The 18,181-nt window shown below is 52.2% G+C and overlaps 1 protein-coding gene across 4 annotated transcripts in view; it reads left to right on the top strand.

Annotated features, from left to right (window-relative positions):
- ZDHHC5 (zDHHC palmitoyltransferase 5) overlaps window positions 1-5,321 on the top strand; it is a 43,240-nt gene extending 37,919 nt beyond the window's left edge. For all 4 annotated transcript variants that reach the window (XM_077820789.1, XM_077820785.1, XM_077820786.1 and 1 more), the window contains 2 exons: window positions 285-1,156; window positions 3,430-5,321. In XM_077820789.1, the coding sequence (XP_077676915.1) occupies window positions 285-1,156; window positions 3,430-3,595 (1,038 nt within the window). In that variant the 3' untranslated portion in view covers window positions 3,596-5,321. The remainder of the gene's footprint in view (window positions 1-284; window positions 1,157-3,429) is intronic.
- The last annotated feature ends 12,860 nt before the right edge of the window (window positions 5,322-18,181 follow it).

Below are 18,181 nucleotides of genomic sequence, written 5' to 3'. Positions count from 1 at the left end.
AGAGCTGGGGGGAACATGGGGGCTGGGCTGTAAGGGAGCTCCGGACTCTTTTAGAGGAGACCATACTTTGAGTTCCTCTGCCCTGTCTCTGGGGATGCCAGAGTGGAGTCTGCAGGGTGGAACCCTGGGAAATGGGGTAGGGGTTGGGCTGTCTCTAGAGGTGCCTTGTTCCAGCCCCCAGGACAGGACTGGAGTGGTCAGGACGGGCTGGAGTGGGTCTCTAGTTTTGTGGGCATTAGGTATGGGGGTCTCTGACTATACCGTGCATCCCCTGTGCCCTGCAGCTGAGCCGAGGGGACAGCCTGAAGGAGCCCACCTCCATCGTCGAGAGCAGCCGGAACCCCAGCTACCGGTCGGAGCCGAGCCTGGAGCCTGAGATCTTCCGCTCTCCCACCTTCGGCAAGAGCTTCCACTTTGACCCGCTGTCGAGCGGCTCGCGCTCCTCTAGCCTCAAGTCGGCCCAGGGCACAGGCTTTGAGCTGGGCCAGCTTCAGTCGATCCGCTCAGAGGGCACCACCTCCACCTCCTACAAGAGTCTGGTGAATCAGACGCGCAATGGCAGCTTATCCTATGACAGCCTGCTCACCCCTTCTGAAAGCCCTGATTTCGAGTCAGTGCAGGCTGGGCCAGAGCCGGAGGCCCCCATGGGCTACACCTCGCCCTTCCTTTCGGCCCGCATCACCCAGCAGCGTGAGGCCGACCTGCACAGCCGCTTCCCTGGTGCTGGCTCGCCCAAGCACCCACCCCCCTGCGAGGCCTCACCCATGCGCTATGACAATCTCTCTCGCCACATTGTGGCCTCCATGCAGGAGCGGGAGAAGCTGCTGCAGCAGTCACCTACCCCACCGCCCCTGGCTAGGGAGGAGGACACGGGGCTGGTAGACTCAGGCATACAGTCAACACCAGGCTCCAGCAATGCCCCACGCACCAGCTCCTCCTCGGACGATTCGAAGCGCTCGCCGCTGGGCAAGAACCCGCTGACCCGCCCGGTGCCACCCCGCTTCGGCAAACCGGAGCCACTCCGGGTACGCTCACCCGACCCACCCACTGCCCCACAGCTGGGCAAAGTCGTGTCTTACAGCAGCCAAAAACAGTCGCCTCAGGCCAGCATCCCGGAGACAGAGGAGGTGGCTTTGCAGCCATTGCTGGCGCCAAAGTAAGTACCAACTCTGCCTGCTGCGTGCTTCAAATGTTCTTTGACTCGGCGGGGGACAAGCTGCTTGAATGAGCACCCCACCGCCATGCCCACGGAGGCGCTCGGAGCCAACAGCATGCAGGAGGGAGAGGCTGGGGGTGATCCACAAGGAGTCCTGCCTGCCCTCCTCTGGCCCTTCCCCCTCTTCCCTTCAACACATGCACCAGAGAGCATGGTGTGAGACAAACCCTCTCCCCACCCCAGAGCCATTCCCCTTCCATGCCCTGCTCTGCCTCTCCCCCTCTCTAGGAAGTGCCCTGTGCCTGTGAGTTACCTCTCCCACCTCAGTGCAGTGTAGGGGTATGAGACCTTCTGAGGAGTGTGGGGCGAGTTCTCCCTCTCCTTCCTGTGCCCAAAGAGAAAGCGAGGGTGTAGGTGTCTGCCCAACCCCTCCCTGGGGAGTGCACGGGCTGTGTGTGTCCGTGCCTATGCGTGCGACCCCTCCCTGGGGAGTGCACGGGCTGTGTGTGTGTGCCTGCCTACGTGTGCGACCCCTCCCTGGGGAGTGCACGGGCTGTGTGTGTGTCCGTGCCTACGTGTCCCACCCCTCCCTGGGGAGTGCACGGGCTGTGTGTGTCCGTGCCTACGTGTGCGACCCCTCCCTGGGGAGTGCACGGGCTGTGTGTGTGTCCGTGCCTACGTGTGCGACCCCTCCCTGGGGAGTGCACGGGCTGTGTGTGTGTCCGTGCCTACGTGTGCGACCCCTCCCTGGGGAGTGCACGGGCTGTGTGTGTGTCCGTGCCTACGTGTGCGACCCCTCCCTGGGGAGTGCACGGGCTGTGTGTGTGTCCGTGCCTACGTGTGCGACCCCTCCCTGGGGAGTGCACGGGCTGTGTGTGTGTCCGTGCCTACGTGTCCTACCCCTCCCTGGGGAGTGCACGGGCTGTGTGTGTCCGTGCCTACGTGTCCCACCCCTCCCTGGGGAGTGCACGGGCTGTGTGTGTGTCTGTGCCTACGTGTGCGACCCCTCCCTGGGGAGTGCACGGGCTGTGTGTGTCCGTGCCTACGTGTCCCACCCCTCCCTGGGGAGTGCACGGGCTGTGTGTGTGTCGGTGCCTACGTGTCGCACCCCTCCCTGGAGAGTGCACGGGCTGTGTGTGTCGGTGCCTACGTGTGCGACCCCTCCCTGGGGAGTGCACGGGCTGTGTGTGTCCGTGCCTACGTGTGCGACCCCTCCCTGGGGAGTGCACGGGCTGTGTGTGTCCGTGCCTACGTGTCCCACCCCTCCCTGGGGAGTGCACGGGCTGTGTGTGTGTCCGTGCCTACGTGTGCGACCCCTCCCTGGGGAGTGCACGGGCTGTGTGTGTCGGTGCCTACGTGTCCCACCCCTCCCTGGGGAGTGCACGGGCTGTGTGTGTGTCCGTGCCTACGTGTCCCACCCCTCCCTGGGGAGTGCACGGGCTGTGTGTGTCGGTGCCTACGTGTCCCACCCCTCCCTGGGGAGTGCACGGGCTGTGTGTGTGTCTGTGCCTACGTGTCCCACCCCTCCCTGGGGAGTGCACGGGCTGTGTGTGTGTCTGTGCCTACGTGTCCCACCCCTCCCTGGGGAGTGCACGGGCTGTGTGTGTCCGTGCCTACGTGTGCGACCCCTCCCTGGGGAGTGCACGGGCTGTGTGTGTCCGTGCCTACGTGTGCGACCCCTCCCTGGGGAGTGCACGGGCTGTGTGTGTGTCCGTGCCTACGTGTGCGACCCCTCCCTGGGGAGTGCACGGGCTGTGTGTGTCGGTGCCTACGTGTGCGACCCCTCCCTGGGGAGTGCACGGGCTGTGTGTGTCCCTGCCTACGTGTGCGACCCCTCCCTGGGGAGTGCACGGGCTGTGTGGGTATCTCCCATCCTTTGATCAGGGGGACAATGTGGATTCTAGCCCTCTTTCCTGGGGGAATTCAGGGCTTCCTCCCAGTATGCGATACTTCCTCCCAGTATCTTTCATCTTAGTGCAGTGGGGAATCTCTTTCCCAGAAGGGTGGGTTGGGCTCTGTCCACCTTCCTGGTTTGGTGTACTCCTGGCTCCTTGCCCCTTCCCTGGTACATACCCACTCTCCCCTTCCCACAGTCTGTCCTTGGGTGTTGGACACACCTCAAATCCTCCTTTTGCTCCCAATCTGTATGTGTGGATCCCCTCTCCATTTCCCCTGCCATTGAGCGTGGCGTGCTGTGTGGTTGAAAGTTCCACCGATCCCAGCCCTGTGGTGTGTGGTCACTTCCTGACGCCCTTGTGTCCTTCCTTCCCCAGAGACGAGGTGCAGATGAGAACCGCCTACAGCAAGTCCAATGGGCAGCCCAAGAGTCTGGGCCCGGCCTCCCCCTCTCCTGGCCAGCCACCTCTCAGCAGCCCAACTCGAGGAGGAGTCAAGAAGGTCTCTGGAGTGGGCGGGACCACTTATGAGATCTCTGTATGAGGGGCGAAGCTCTCTCCCCACTGTCGCCTACTCCCTGGCTGATACCAGAACGCCTGGGCCCTGGTGGGCAGGGGGCATACTCAGGAGCAAGGCACCCCTGCTCTGTCACATGCATGGACATTTTCTAGAATCCTCCAGCTGCAGGGGGAAATAGCTGAGAGGACAGTGACCTTTTAAAATATGACCCCTGGGATTTGGGATGAAGCCTTGGGCACCCCCTAAATCATCACAGCTGCAATGCAGCCTGGGTCCCCCTCCTCCTCCCAACCAGCTGAGAGACTGCAAATGTAGCACACGCTGCTGAAAGAAAGGGGGGAGGACTGTCCCGGCAGCACCCCCAGCTGGTGGGGGGAGGCGCAGCCTGCAGTTGCGCCACCACCAATGGGCCAGACACTCGTGGACCTTGTGCAATCACTCGCCTCGTGCGGTAGGAACGGATCGTTTTTAAAACAAGGATAATTTTTTTTATGATTGTTACGGATTCTATTTTTTCCCCTCTTCTGAGTTACCAGGTGTGTGTATATATAAATATCTATATATAAATATAAATATAAAAGAAATTATATATCTACCAGAGAGGGAAGAATCACCCCACAAGGGCCCAGGCCCCACGTGCCCTCTTAGGACACCCAGCCCCAGGAAGGACGACATGGGGATGTGTGAGTGTGTGTATAGATTATATATGGCCAGGGGGTGGGGGACGGGGGGTTTCTACCACTGGTGCCTGGTTAATTCGAAAGGAGGCACCTGTGGAATTGCCAGTGTGGGAGGGATGGGAAAGTATTTTATAGTTAGGGACAAACACCAGGTCCTTGCTCATGTGATCCCAGGCTTGACCATTGCTCAGTGCTTCTGGGGCCTGTCCTTCCTCTAGCAACCATGCTAGGGTCCTGGGCCCGGGCTGCCTTTTGTGTCTCATCTCCCCCTCTCTGGCTTCTCTGGTTCCTGGGCAGATTTCCTATCCTGGGGAAGCAAAGCAAGGGGGGAGAGCTGGAAGGCAGCCCTCCCACCCCCATCGTGCAGTGGTTAGGCGTGACCTCCCCTTTAGCTGGGTGGGGTGAGCAAATCCATGTCTCCCTTGTATGGGTGGGTTTAATTAAGGACTCAGTTTCCCATTTTTACAGCCTCCAGTATTCAGATGGGATGGGATGGGATGTGTCATGAAACTGACTCCCAGGAAAGTGGGGAGAATGGACTGTTGGGTTTCTTCTGTTTCCTGACTCTACCCCTTCCACAACAAACAGATGAGCTTGCACAGTGCTAGAGACATATCATTGGGGCTCAGAAGAGCACTGGGGGGCTTGAGGGCTGTGTTCCCCTGTATAGAGATTTGACCTGTACCTAATCCCTCGCCCACAGACAATTTTAGCCATTCTTCTCTCTGATGTTTTTACATTTCTTATTTTTGATGGTTCCGTTACGGTTTCTCACTGTCACATGATTGTTTTTTATTTCCAAACTGGGGAAGAATAAAAAAAGAGGAAACCAAACCAAACCCCAAAAAGCAATATTTTCATGTCATATGCCAAAAAATTTTTAGACATCCACACCAAAACCCCATGAAAATCTAAAGCAAACCAAGCAGAAATCCAACCTAATCTCCAGGCACTACTTGACTCTTTCTCTATGGCAATATCTCTCTTGTGGCCTCCACAGAGCCGCACTTTTATTTTTTATTATGATTAGCCATTTTAAAATGAGGAATTAAAAAAAATCTAATAAGCCACCCCTCCAGGCTTGTGTGGTTTTTGTTTCATTTTCCTAGGGGGAGGTGTTATCTCCTTTGGTATCTTCCTTTCCCATTATTCCATCCAAAAGAAAGATTTGCAGCAGAATCGCCTACGTCTTGAAGAGCCAGAAAATCAAAGAATTAACCTGAGGGCTGAGTTGCCAAGAGAGGTCTCCAGAAGGTACATGAGTGGATCCTCGCTCTGTTCTAAGCTGTGGTAGCAAAGGGGAAGGCCTGCTTGCTAATGAGGCATAACTGCTAGCAGTGGTCAGTTCCTTGTTATCTGGTAGTGTGTGAGGAGCGACAAGACAAATTGACTTTGGAAACTATCCGTGAAGGGCAACTATTGATGAGTCTGTGAGAGCTTGCAAGTAGGGCATCTACATAACCTCAAGGGGGCAAGGGCCTGGCTGTGAAACAGGCAGAGCTTGCACTTTGGGGAAGATGGAGGCTGATGGTAATGAAAGAGATGGAAAATAAGGGCGCCGCCCAGCCCTCCCCACTTGATCTATTCCATCAAATGGTAAAGGAAAGTTTTCTGGGTATGAAACCTGCCTAAGCAGCAACTAGAGCTTCAAGCATGCCCAGCACACCCAGCAGGCCCACTGTGTAACCAGGCATAGGAGCATGCTAGGCTCTATCCAATCAGCAAAACACTTCAAGATAGCAAAAGGTTCCTGCATGAATAGCCAGGTTCTTTGATAGTATCTGGAAACCTCTGCCTATCCGATGAAGATTAAAGGCCTTCTCCCTCCCTAATCTCAAATCTGTGGGTCCCTGATCATTTCCACAGAGTCCCCAAATGGCATTCCTCAATTGAGCTGTTGGGCTTAACTGTATCAGGAAGAACTACTGCTGGAAATCCACTCCTGACAAATAAAGCCATTGAGCCTGAGCTACCATCGTAGGGAGCGTGTCCAAATAACTCCTGAAACTGTAAAGTTTCAGGGCCTTGGCTCATCCTGGATTTCTGAGATCTCAAATGCTAGGTAAGTTCAAACCAGTGCCTGGTACTGATCTGTTAGAGGAAGGTTGCTAGTTGTGGACCTTGTGGTAAAATGGGTTCTAGCGATGGATCTCCGATTCCTGGTGGGGACCAGCACTGTCAATATAAGATGTGGTCGTTGTGGGCCAGTGTCGGCACCACATGCATTCAGGTCCACACACATGGTTTCAAAAGCCACTGTCAAGTTGTTACAGCAAGTGATACAAATATACAAATATGTCCTAATCAGCCATGGTTTTCAAGGAGACCAACTAGAGGCACCTTTAAAAGGGCCTAAATTTCAGAAAATGATGAGCACCCACCCTCCAAAAATCAGGCCCCATTAAGGTGTCTCCATTGGGGCTCCCCAAAATCTCTAGACACTTCTGAAAATGTTGGTCAAGTGTGTATATATAAAAAATGGATATTTCATCCCAAACCAGTAACAGCCTGAACTCGAATGAGCCCTGGCTTGCTTTTTGGGTAATGTACATGCCTTACCTTGATTTTGGTATCAAAACATTTTCTTTTAAGAGATATTATGGGAAATATCAATATATACTGGCAGGTTTCAGAGTAACAGCCGTGTTAGTCTGTATTCGCAAAAAGAAAAGGAGTACTTGTGACACCTTAGAGACTATGGTTAGTCTCTAAGGTGCCACAAGTACTCCTTTTCTTTTTGCTAATATATACTGGATTCTTCTTCTAGTGATTACACATGTCCATTCCAATATAGGGGAGTGCACATGCCCTGAGCACGGTCACTGGAAATTTTTCCTTCGGTGGTATCTGTCAAGATGGCTCTGGTGCCCTGTGGTGCCATGCGCTCATAGCGCTGGTATGAAGGGCACAACCAACCCCATGTCCTTTCAGTTTCTTCTTACCGTCCATGACTGTTGCTGGGACTGTTCCCCTTGCTGTGGCGAGCGTCTCTCCGAGGGAAGGGCACATTCATCCCATCAGGCTGTACCCAATCCAGCCTCTGGTACCGAGGCCAGTGCTGAGCTTCAGAAGCCAGTTCTGTGGGATCTCGTTGGTGCAGAAGGAGAGGAATACCCTCAGCTGATGCAAGCTTTCTCTCTGGACGAGGCTGTGTCAGACCAGGAATGTCACCTCCCCAAGACAACTATAAGGCCCACCAGGAGCTACTGAAGAGGGTGACCTCGAACTTGGGCTTGCAGGTGGAGGTAGTGAAAGAATCCTCCCATAGCCTGATTGACACTCTGGCCACAGCACGGTTGTCAAAAGTAGCCCTGCCCCTCAATGAGACCATTATGGACCCAGTGAAAGCCCTGTGGCAAATCCCAACTTCCTTTAACTCTCACCTCAAGAAGAGCTGAGAGGAAGTACTTGACTGGGGTCTGGAACAGCTGCATTATGAGGAGAGATTAATAAAACTGGGACTTTTCTGTTTGGAAAAGAGACTACTGGGGGGATATGATTGAGGTCTATAAAGTTATGATTGGTGTGGAGAAAGTAAATAAGGAAGTATTATTTACTCATAACACAAGAACTAGGGGTCACCAAATGAAATTAATAGGCAGCAGGTTTAAAACAAATGTATTTTTTCACATAACGCACAGTCAACCTATGGAACTCCTTGCCAGAGGATGTTGTGAAGGCCAAGACTATAACAGGATTCAAAAAAGAACTAGATAAATTCATGGAGGATAGATCCATCAATGGCTATTAGCCAGGATGGGCAGAGATGGTGTCCCTAGCCTCTGTTTGCCAGAAGCCCATCGTCCATTCCCAGCTTCTGGCAAACAGAAGCTAGGGACACCATCTCTGCCCATCCTGGCTAATAGCCATTGATGGACCTATCCTCCATGAATTTATCTACTTCTTCTTTGAAGCCTCCTATAGTCTTGGTCTTCACAACGTCCTCTGGCAAGGAGTTCCATAGGTTGACTGTGGTGGATCACCTGATGATTTTACCTGTTCTGTTCATTCCCTCTGGGGTACCTTTGGCCGCTGTCGGCAGACAGGATACTGGGCTGGATGGACCTTTGGTCTGATCCAATATGGCTGTTGTTATGTTCTCATGTGCCTGCCCAGGTTTATGAATTCCTCTATACTCATCCCCTCCTTCTTCCCGGATACTTAGTGGTGTCTGCAGCCAACGAAAGGGAGAGCAAGGTCTGCAGGGGGTGGTGACTCAGGCAAAGGACTCCCAAGAAGCTGGAGCTTTTCAGTAAAAAAGTTTACCGGAGGGCTGCACTCCATGTTGAAGCTCAAGGAGTCGCTTCCCCAGGAGTCCAGGCAGGAGTTGTCAGTGATGGAAGAAGGGAAGTCGATAGCCAGGGCTTCATTGCACGCTGCCCTGGATGCGGCGGATTCAATGGCCAGGTCCATAGCCACCACAGTAGTAGTCTCCAGCATGAGGTCCAGCAAACCCTTCAAGGTCTCCCCTGCGAGGGAGCTTTGCTCTTTTCAGAGCAGACTGATGCTAAGCTCCATGGGCTCAAAGAATCCAGAGCGACCCTCAAGTCCCTGAGTTTGTATACCCTTTTTGCTCATATCAGAATGTGGTCACTATATTATTGGATGTTGTGAGTTTATACATCCAGTTGAGAGAGTCTTCATGCGTTTGTCATGCCTCAGGACATTCTGGATTCACTGAGGTGGTGGACAAACAAATGTTCTTCCAGGTGTGCTATTCATCCCCCTTCCCCATCAGTGATAACATGGGATGCATCCAACATGGAATGGAGAGCCCATGTGTCTCAATTTACAATCAGGGGCTTTCCAAGAAAAGACCATACACATTAGTGTGTTAGAATTAAGAGCCATCCGTCTGGTACTCAGATCATTCCTCATATATAATGGAGCATGGTGCTGGTATCGACAGACAATACAACTGCTGTGTATTATCTGAACAAACCAGGGGGAGTTTGCTTGTTCCAGTTATGTGCTGATTGGTGTATTCTGCATGAGATCTATCTGGTGGTCCTGTATTTAGCATGGGAAAGCAACCTGCTAGCAGATCATCTCAGCAGGGACAGTTCTCAAATTTCAAGAGCTCCAGTTCCAAGTAACCTTAGAGTGGTCCCTGAAGGACTGAGTAATTCAAGATATCTTTTCCTACTGGGGTCAATTCAAGGCACACCTGTTTTGTGATTGAAAAATGCCCCATCTTCTGTTCAATAGCTGGGAGGAACCGTCAGTCCCTTTCAGATGCCTTCCTTCTACACTGGCGAAAGGGGGCTTTGTCCCCGCCATTCAGAAAAAGGGGAAGGAGATTTGGCAGGACAGGGCAAGCATGATTTGGATTGCTCCAGCTTGGCCAAGACAGCAGTAGTACATCTGCGTCAGCTGTCAGACGGATGGTATGTGTGTCTTCCACTGTCTTTGGATATTTTGTTACAGCAACGAGGCAGGATGCTCCATCCAGACCCACAGTCTCTTCATCTAACTGCGTGGGCCATCGGACTTTGCCTAAGTTGTGAGCAGTCATGTTCTTCCTTGGTACAGAATGTACTGCTCATTTTTATTGACAAGACTATGTTACCAATGTAACTGACTAGATTTGTTGCTTGGATGGAGAGAAAATCTGATTCTCCAGCTTCTGTACCCTGTGTTCTGGAGTATTTAATGTGTGTCAAGTCTGAAGGATTGTCTAATCCTTCTTTTAAGAGTTCACTTGGCTGCTATTTCAGCTTACGGTGATTTGATTGAGGGTAGATTGTTGTTTGTACATGATTCCGTCAAAAGGTTTATGAAGGGGATGTCCAACATATGTCCTGCTTCAAGGGAATCTTGTCCCATCTTTGGTCCTTAATTTGGTATTATCTATATAAGGTCACCCCTTTGAACCCAAATTAGAGTGTTCATTATTTTATTTAATTGTTAAAAGAGGGCTTAATCACTATTACATCAGCCAGAAGCGTGAATGAACTACATGCTCTGGTGGCTGACCTGCCATTTACTAGTCTTCACAGAGACAAAGTGGTTCTTAGACCTGAACCTAGTTTTTTTATTAAAAGTAGTGTTTGAATTTCACATCAGTCAGATAACTAATTTGCCAGTTTTCTTTCCCAACCTTCATGCTAGTAAAGTGGAGCCTGCGTTGTAAGACAACCTGTTAGGTTGTAAGACCACTCTTGTTTACTACTTAGGTAGAATTAAGAGTTTAAGGATGTCATCCAGACTGTTTCTTATTCTAAGATTCATATGGGTCATAGCTTGTCTGCTCAGTCTGTTTCCAGATGGGGTGAGCAATGAATTGTGCGATGTTATGAGTTAGCACAAGTTCCTGAGCTGCCTGTCATATCCATGCACCTTCCCCTCTTTCTCAGAGACCTATCCTGGTCTTCTGGGTTGGCGGTGAAAGGAACTGAGGCGCCCTTGGAATGTTCAGAGACATTGAGGAGAGGAGTAGGAGGTGGTGCACGTGGCTTGGAGAAGGTTCTACCATAAAGCACCACCAGGCAGGTCAGTATCCGTAACTGTGGATATGCAGAGTCATCGAAAAGAGCTCCAGTTCCAAGTAACCTTCATTTTTTCATTAGTAGATCAAAGGATTAGCATTCCCAGTACTTTGGGGCCCTGATCTTGGTTGGAGCCTCCTGTAATATAAAGGAGACAAGATTGTGGATGCGGTGCTGTCTTTTATTAGCCCAACTTCTGTGGGTGAGACAAGCGTTTGAGGTCCACAGAGCTCTTCTTCAGCTGTGTGTAAGCTTGAAAGCTCTTTCTCACCGGCAGAAGCTGGTCCAATCCAAGATGTTACTTCACCCAACATGTCTCTGATATCCTGGGTCCAACACAGCTACGACAACACTGCATAAGATAATATTGCGAGAGTTTCTAGGGTTGAGTGGATAAGTCTTGGGTCTAACAGCAAAGATCAGGGCTCTACCACAAACCTCCTCAGTGATCTTTTAAGTCATTTATATTTTGTTTACCCCATCTAGAAAGTGGACTCGTGCACATTCCCCTTCGGCCAACAGGGAATGTAGGAGGCCAGTATCTCAGCCTGGGTTGGAGGCTGCTAAGAATATTCTCTCACCTGGTTTTCTCCCTGCTTTCATTGACAGAATTGTGTCTGAGTTTTCAAATAGGTGGCAGTTTCTTAAACTCTTGACTATTCTGCCCTTGAAAACTTGCCTCTTTCATAAGCCAGCATCAGTCCACCTCTGTTTCAAATTGTGCGGTGTAATGTGACTGTTGGTCTGAAAGAGGGATGTGAACATGCAGTACTGCTAAAATCTCAAATGAAGAGGGAGCCATTTTGGAGTTGTCTTCTCTGAAAACCAATTAACTGATCAAGTATGCAGGGCATTTGCTAGTTGTCAGACTTGGTACTAAAACTTTGAAAGCATGAGGCTATTTGTGTTTGGAATTACAAGATCAGCTTTATAAATGGACTGGCATCCATGGCACCTTACCAGTCATCTTTCCATAAGAAACCACCTCCCTCTGTAGAGAACTCTGCCTAGAACTCTGGTGCTGCAGCATCGCAAATGCTGTCCTGTCCTGTTGAGCGAGAGGAAGATCTGCTAGCCGTTGGCTATAGTGGGACCCTTATTTTCTTTCTAAACTTCAGTCAGCTGATGATCTCTCATACAATGAATGATTCTACTTCCACTGAAATTAGTGACCAAAAAATGACATTGAAATTAGTGGGAGTAAAATTGGGTCCAAGAGTCTCCCCAACAAAAATGAATAGCGTTAATTTATTTCCTTCAAATACAGCTGGGTCACAAGTTTCAAAGTATAGTGACAAGATGGTCAGTTTAAAGAGTGGTGAAGTCACTTTTGAGCTACAGCGGGACACAGAAATGTTACAGCAAAAGTCTGAAATCAGGGTAATTTTTGTAACAACCTGTTTGAATAAACCTCAGACTTTGCAGAAACTGTCTCCTGTGCATTCCAAGCAAATCTGGACTTTTTTAGGACAAACACATTTTCCGAACTAGTGTTTCAAACAGTGTTAGTTTACAGATTTGTGTAAGGAGGACATGGGCTGGAATGAGCCTTAGGAGAGCTGGGTTCAATTCCAACGCTCATAGACTTCCTATGCCGTTGGACAAGTTGCTTGGACCTTACTGTCTCTGGGCTTCAGGTCCCTATTGGTAAAAGAGGAATAACACTCCCCTGCCTCCACAGGGGTCATTGTTTGTGAGGCCCTCAGATACGGCAGTAATGGGAGCCATCTAAACACCTAGAGAGAGCTAGGTAGTAGCTGTCTGCATGGGAAGGTGGTTTCTCCATCAGACTAACAGCACTTTGGAAGAATTTAAAAATTCTGTTCTACCAGTGGGCTGCTGAGTCATGAGAATTCCCCTTCTATTAGCCAAAGCCTCATCCCTGTGGGACAGCTGGAATACATAGCTGCTCGCCAAGGGTCAGTTTCAAAAGCCTCTAACGCTCTGGGGTGTTGTAGGCATAGCAGAATCAGCAGCAGAGACTACCCCAGGAAGGTTGCAGCCCATGGTTGTAACTTTTTATGGGAGCTATGGCATATCTGTACAAGAGGCCGTCCTCAAGGGCTCCAGACCACACAGCTCCCCATAACTCTAACAGTCCCTTGGACATGCACTGACTTGGGAGCACTTGAGATACAGAATTACTGCCTAAATTCCACCAGTCCAAACTGTAGTGACCACAGATGCACCTGCCCTGGGAATTAGGAGCCTACTCTTGGGGTGCAGGATCTCTGCAGGAATCCAAACATCCTGGAGCAGAGGTGGCTCCTGTCTGTGCTTTGGGCATAGGTGTTCTAGAAGATAACTCTGATTCAGTCGGGTCACAGTTTCACGTAGACAACCGGTGAGGGATAGGTTCTCTTCTGTGTTGAGTAGCTATGGAGGTGGGGCAGTGGAACCTGGCTCACCCAATAGGTCCTAAGTGTCAACCTGATGGAGAAGGAAGAACATGAACCCAGCCAAGCCCAGCCCAGTGGTGATACCCCCCCCCCCCAGGTGTGGCATCTAGGTCAAGCAAATCACTTTTTGTGGATCACCCCAAGAGGACTCTGGCCGCCATGCCTCTGAACATAGCTGCTCTTTCTGCAACCCTCTGCTGATGGAGGTCTTTCTTATCCTCTGGGAAAGGACTATCAGGTATATCTCCTATGGTAGGGCCTTGACAAACCTTTGGAGAGAGACGGATTCCAGGGTCTTCATGTCTCCACATGGATCAGGACAAGGCTGAATGCACTCACGTTAGAGACGGCCAGGGCCCATTCCATCAGGTGGACTCTTCTGTGCATTCTGACCCTGGCTCACTATCTGTGGGGGACTGGTCCTCACATAAGTTACCTGGTATGAGGCCATCAGTCCTGGCTGTACTGTGACTGGACTCATGTTGCTAGCGCAGTCCTAGCAGAGATTCCTGGAGGAGCACAGAGTTTTCTTCTTAGTCTATGAACCAATTTCCAATGCTCTGCTTGTGCACTATTCCTATCTAGGATGTTTAGCAACAGCCAGTCTTGTTCTCAGGCTTGGAGCTGGGGCTTGGTTTAGGGTCAATGTGCATCAAAACCTCTTGGCTGCTCAGAAATGGTCAAAGGTGGGGAATAAAGCTTGTGACCTGGCGTGAAGCAGCTGTAATGCATCCCTCCCATGTGATTGAGTTGCCCTTTGGCTGTGAGGGCTAACAGGGCTGCCCTTAGTGAAGTCAACTGTAAAACCCCCACTGTGATGTCTGGCTACTATTTCAACTTTCCATACTGTAGCCAGCCAGCCCTGATTGTCCAGCTACTTGTCATTGGAGTTATAAGGTGCTTATTGAAGAGCCCAGTGTGATGGGGATATGGATGCAGCCCATGCAAAGTGGCCAAAAGCTCAGCCTGTGCTTCTTGATACTTCACAACTCAAATGTCTAATGGGGTAAGTTTTCTTCAGTGTCAATCTCCTTGGCTCATAGGGACCTTCCTCCCCTACACTGGACTCCATGGAGATATCGCTATGCTGGCCTCCTGCAACATTCCTCCCTGCAGTAGTGACCACTTCACCTCTGTGGATTGTCCTGCAGTGTTGTTCCCATCTCTGTGAGGTCCTTCTCCACAAATTAATAGCAAAGGGCCCCTCACTTGTGATGTGGTGCTGTCTATGCTAAACCTTTTAGCAGGGCCAGTGCTTGTAGAGGCCCATAGGGGAGGATCTTTCCATACTATGAGTGGACTAACCTGTGTGCGGGTGGCATCTGAAATCAAGGCACAGGCTCAAACTGGCTGGGAGAAACCACTGCACTTTGCTGGCCACTGTTCAGAAAGGAGCAGCAGCTCTGAGAATGAGGTTGAAGCAAGATCCCAAAAGGGAGTAAGGGATTGAGATGCAAGTGGAAGATAAGACAAGCAGAAAACACTTCACACACCCTTTGTTCACCCTCTCCAGAACAGTGACTTTATTCCCTATGAATTGCTGCTCTGCGGTAGGAGTGCCTGTTTGCCGTAAACATATAAGTGTTCTAGGCTCAGATCTGTGCCTCCCTTTTGATCCCTATGGCTCACACCCTCATTTCTGCTGTGAAAAGCTGGCAGGCTTGATGCCAGAGAACAACGTCCTCATTCATTCACTGTTTGCAGTAGGAACTGACTAGAACCACCCTTGTGCTTTCTGACCTGCTCCTTAGTGTGGGGAGAGGGAGGGTGTTAGGATTTTTGGCTGTCACGTTACAAGGGTGTCAGAACTTCCAGGCAGTCTGGAAACCTGTGCGTCAGGGTCAAATCTGCCCCCAAAGGAAGGAAACCTCTCTGTGATTCACTAAAGCAAACAAGCCTTTCCCAGCAATTGTTGCAACCTAACTATGCCCACAATGTGCTGTCGGGAATCTGAGAGTGAAACTGGCAACGAGTGAGGGACAGCAAAGCAGCCATGGCCAAGCTAAGCACAAGAGAAACACAACACAATAATTATTGGGGTGGGCATTACTGCCAGAGCAAAGGAAACCTGGTTACTGCACCTATGGTCACCCCTTCAATTAACCCTCCCAATACCCCTTGGCAGAAGGGGAGACAACCCTAGTCCAGGTCTACAGGCAGAGTGGGATGTGGCAGAACTGGGCTCCACCTGCATCTCCCCCCCAATCTGTGTGCATGCCGGGTGGCTGAAGCTGGGTCAGAAATGGGTCGGGGGGGTGGTTGCTATGAAACTGCACCCCTCCCCCTTGGCAGAACAGGAATGACAGGTGGGTAAGCCAGCCCTAAGAAGCAGAGACAGGTAAGTGCTAGAGGGGCCTCCCAGGGAAGGGAAAGGCAGTCAACTCTATCTGGGGGGACTGCAGGGGAATGGAGCAAGCTGGCTCCAGAGCCAGTTCTCCCCAAAGCTGCTGCCATGCCGGAGGGGTGAGGGGGGTAGCCAGGATCCAGTGAGGGTCAGGCAGAGCATCTATAGCAAGAGGGCCCCAATCCAGTGCGTGAGACAGAAGGATGTCATGGCTGCTACAGGGAGAGCTTCAAGATTGGCCAGTGCTCCAACCAGCTCATTAACCCTGCCCTGACTGTCCTGGTGGGTGGGGGCCAGCTAGGTCTGTTTATTGGTCTGTCTGTAACCACAGCATAGCTCGCCTGTGCCCATGGATATTTCAGCCATGGAGATGCAGTAACAGCTGGGAACAGCTTCCTGGAACTAGGGCTGTAGGGGGAGAGAAAAGAAGGGGGCTGCAACGTAGGGAAGGAAATGGGGTACTTCAGTGGGTGCTGGGGAAGGGAGCAGGAATAGGCAGAGACCATGTCTAGCCTCAGCAGGATAGAAGGGATGCCCCACTGGAGGGGATTGGGCAGGGGCAGACACAGCAGGGGGCAGCAACTGGCCCCTTTGCACCTGGGCCCCAGGCTGTACCCCCTCTTCCCCTGTAAAAGCAGGAGAGGAACCCAGCTGTGCCCCACCCCCAATCTACTTCCACCTTGTGGTAGGAGGCTGGAATCACCTGAGCAGCTCTGCTCCCTGCTGGAATGGGGCTGGGGCAAGGCAAGGGTGGTAACTACAGCCAGGGAGTGGGAGTCAGGACTCCTGGGTTCTATGCTGGCCTATTCCACAGCGGGCCTGTGTGACTTGGGAAACTGAGACACAATGATAACGTGGCCAAAGCAAGCACACTTTAATACTTGGGGGCAGAAGGCCAGGGCTGCATTGGCCTTACAGGTCTCATGGGGGAAGGGTTGTTACAGTGCTCCAGGGCACTGCCCATCCTTCTGCTTCCTGCACAGTAACCGGAGCTTGCTGCCTCTTTGGGCCTCTCACATCTATGCAGTTACCTAGGCCCTTCCCCCACAGAGGCCCTGCTGCTAGGGCAAAATTCCCCAGCTACCCTCTCCTGCCAGGGGAAGTCATTTGCCATCTCCTAGATCCTGCAGTAGGGCAGGATGGCAAAGGCCTGAGTCTCCTCCAAGATAGCAGCAGTCAGTTCAGCCAGGCCCTGGAGCGGGGAGGCTTGGGTCTGCACGAAGGAATTGGATCCAGGCTGCATAGTGGTATTTTGGAGGGGGCCTGGTGAACACAGACAGCATCCGATTCAAGGGAGTAGATGAAGGGGGAAGAGGGAAAGGCCCCCCCACAGCTGTTGGGGAGGGGCTGAGCTGGGGTAGATTTCTGGCCACTGCTGCCTTCTGAGGTTGCAGCACCTGACCCCCATTGCCTCCTGGTGGGAGTGGCTCACAGCTGGCCCCAGTCTGTCATCACCACCCCAGCAGGCATCCAGCTTAACCCTGCAGGCTGTGCAGGGACAGGGTGGGTGGAGCCACCACTGCAGGAGAGGACCACTAGGAAGGGTTGAAGCTCCTCCTGCTTGAATGCCCCATGCACGGCAAGGCACATGGTTCCTGCAGGAAGGCAGCAGCTGCTGCTGCTCCATGGAGATGGACTGTGCTTGGCTCACACCTACAGGGCAGAAGGCACATTCTCCCTCCTGGGGGAAAAGCCCAAGAGCAGCAGTTGTGACACCTCCCCCTGCCCTGCAGCTGGCACGGAAGAGGGGCACAGGCAGCTTTGAGGAGCAGCCACGAAGCCCGGTCCAGAGAGAAGGGGCCAAAACCTGCTGGGACAGGGGATCCCCACCCTAGGAGAGCTCCTCCTGACCCCTGGTCCATGCAAGATGCTCCATGCAGAGGGTGCTGTGAGCTTGTTCTGCTTCGGGCTTGTGCAGGGGATTCCACCTCCCAGTGATGTAAAACACATGGCCCCCTGAGAACTGCTGGGAGTCAAGCCCTGAGGAGCAGCCTAGAGCTGCCAGGCCTCCATTATGAAGCAGTTCCCCACAGGAGGAGGAAGGGAAATAGAACCACTGGTTAAGGCACCAGCCACATTACCCCCTTAACAGGAAGAGAGGCAGCTCAGAGCCTGGCTTGGGCGGGAGGGTTCCTATGGGAAGCACATGGACTCAAACCGACTTGGGCAGCTGGGCATTCACTACCTTCAGCAGCAGAGCAGAAATAGCATCCTTCTGCCCTGGGCACTGCAGCACCGTGTGGTTTATTTAGTGAGGGTAGTGGCGCCTGGGCAGCAGAAAAACAACAGGCTGTCCCTCACCCCCATGAGGCTTGAGCAGTTAGCTCCTGGCAGCCATGATCGAGACAGAGCCCTGCAGCAGAGCTGCCTGGCTGAACCCAGGCGTCTGCTCCCCATTCCCCTGTCAGGATTGGGCCTAATTAATGCCCTGGAGAATTGTGAGCCAGACACCTGCCCCCTTAGGAAATAGACTCAGCCCCTTCCTCCCGCTCTGCTCCACACAGCCAGGAGGCTGAGCTCTGCCCATCCAGCCTGTTATCTGCTTCCCGCAGCCCAGTCCCTGCTGGAATCTGTGTCCTCAAGGCTCACTCTGCTGGTGGCTGGACCAGCACCCACTCTGCCCTGGCCCAGGGGCGGGGAACAAAGGCCTACCCAGGCACAGGCAGTGAGCAGGGCACTTTCAAACAGAACCACCGGCG

The sequence above is a fragment of the Eretmochelys imbricata genome, chromosome 6 (assembly GCF_965152235.1).
Source record: "Eretmochelys imbricata isolate rEreImb1 chromosome 6, rEreImb1.hap1, whole genome shotgun sequence".
In the NCBI taxonomy this organism is placed as follows: Eukaryota; Metazoa; Chordata; order Testudines; family Cheloniidae; genus Eretmochelys; species Eretmochelys imbricata.
Note: the sequence above shows the minus strand (reverse complement) of the source record. Positions and strands in the feature narration are given on the sequence as shown.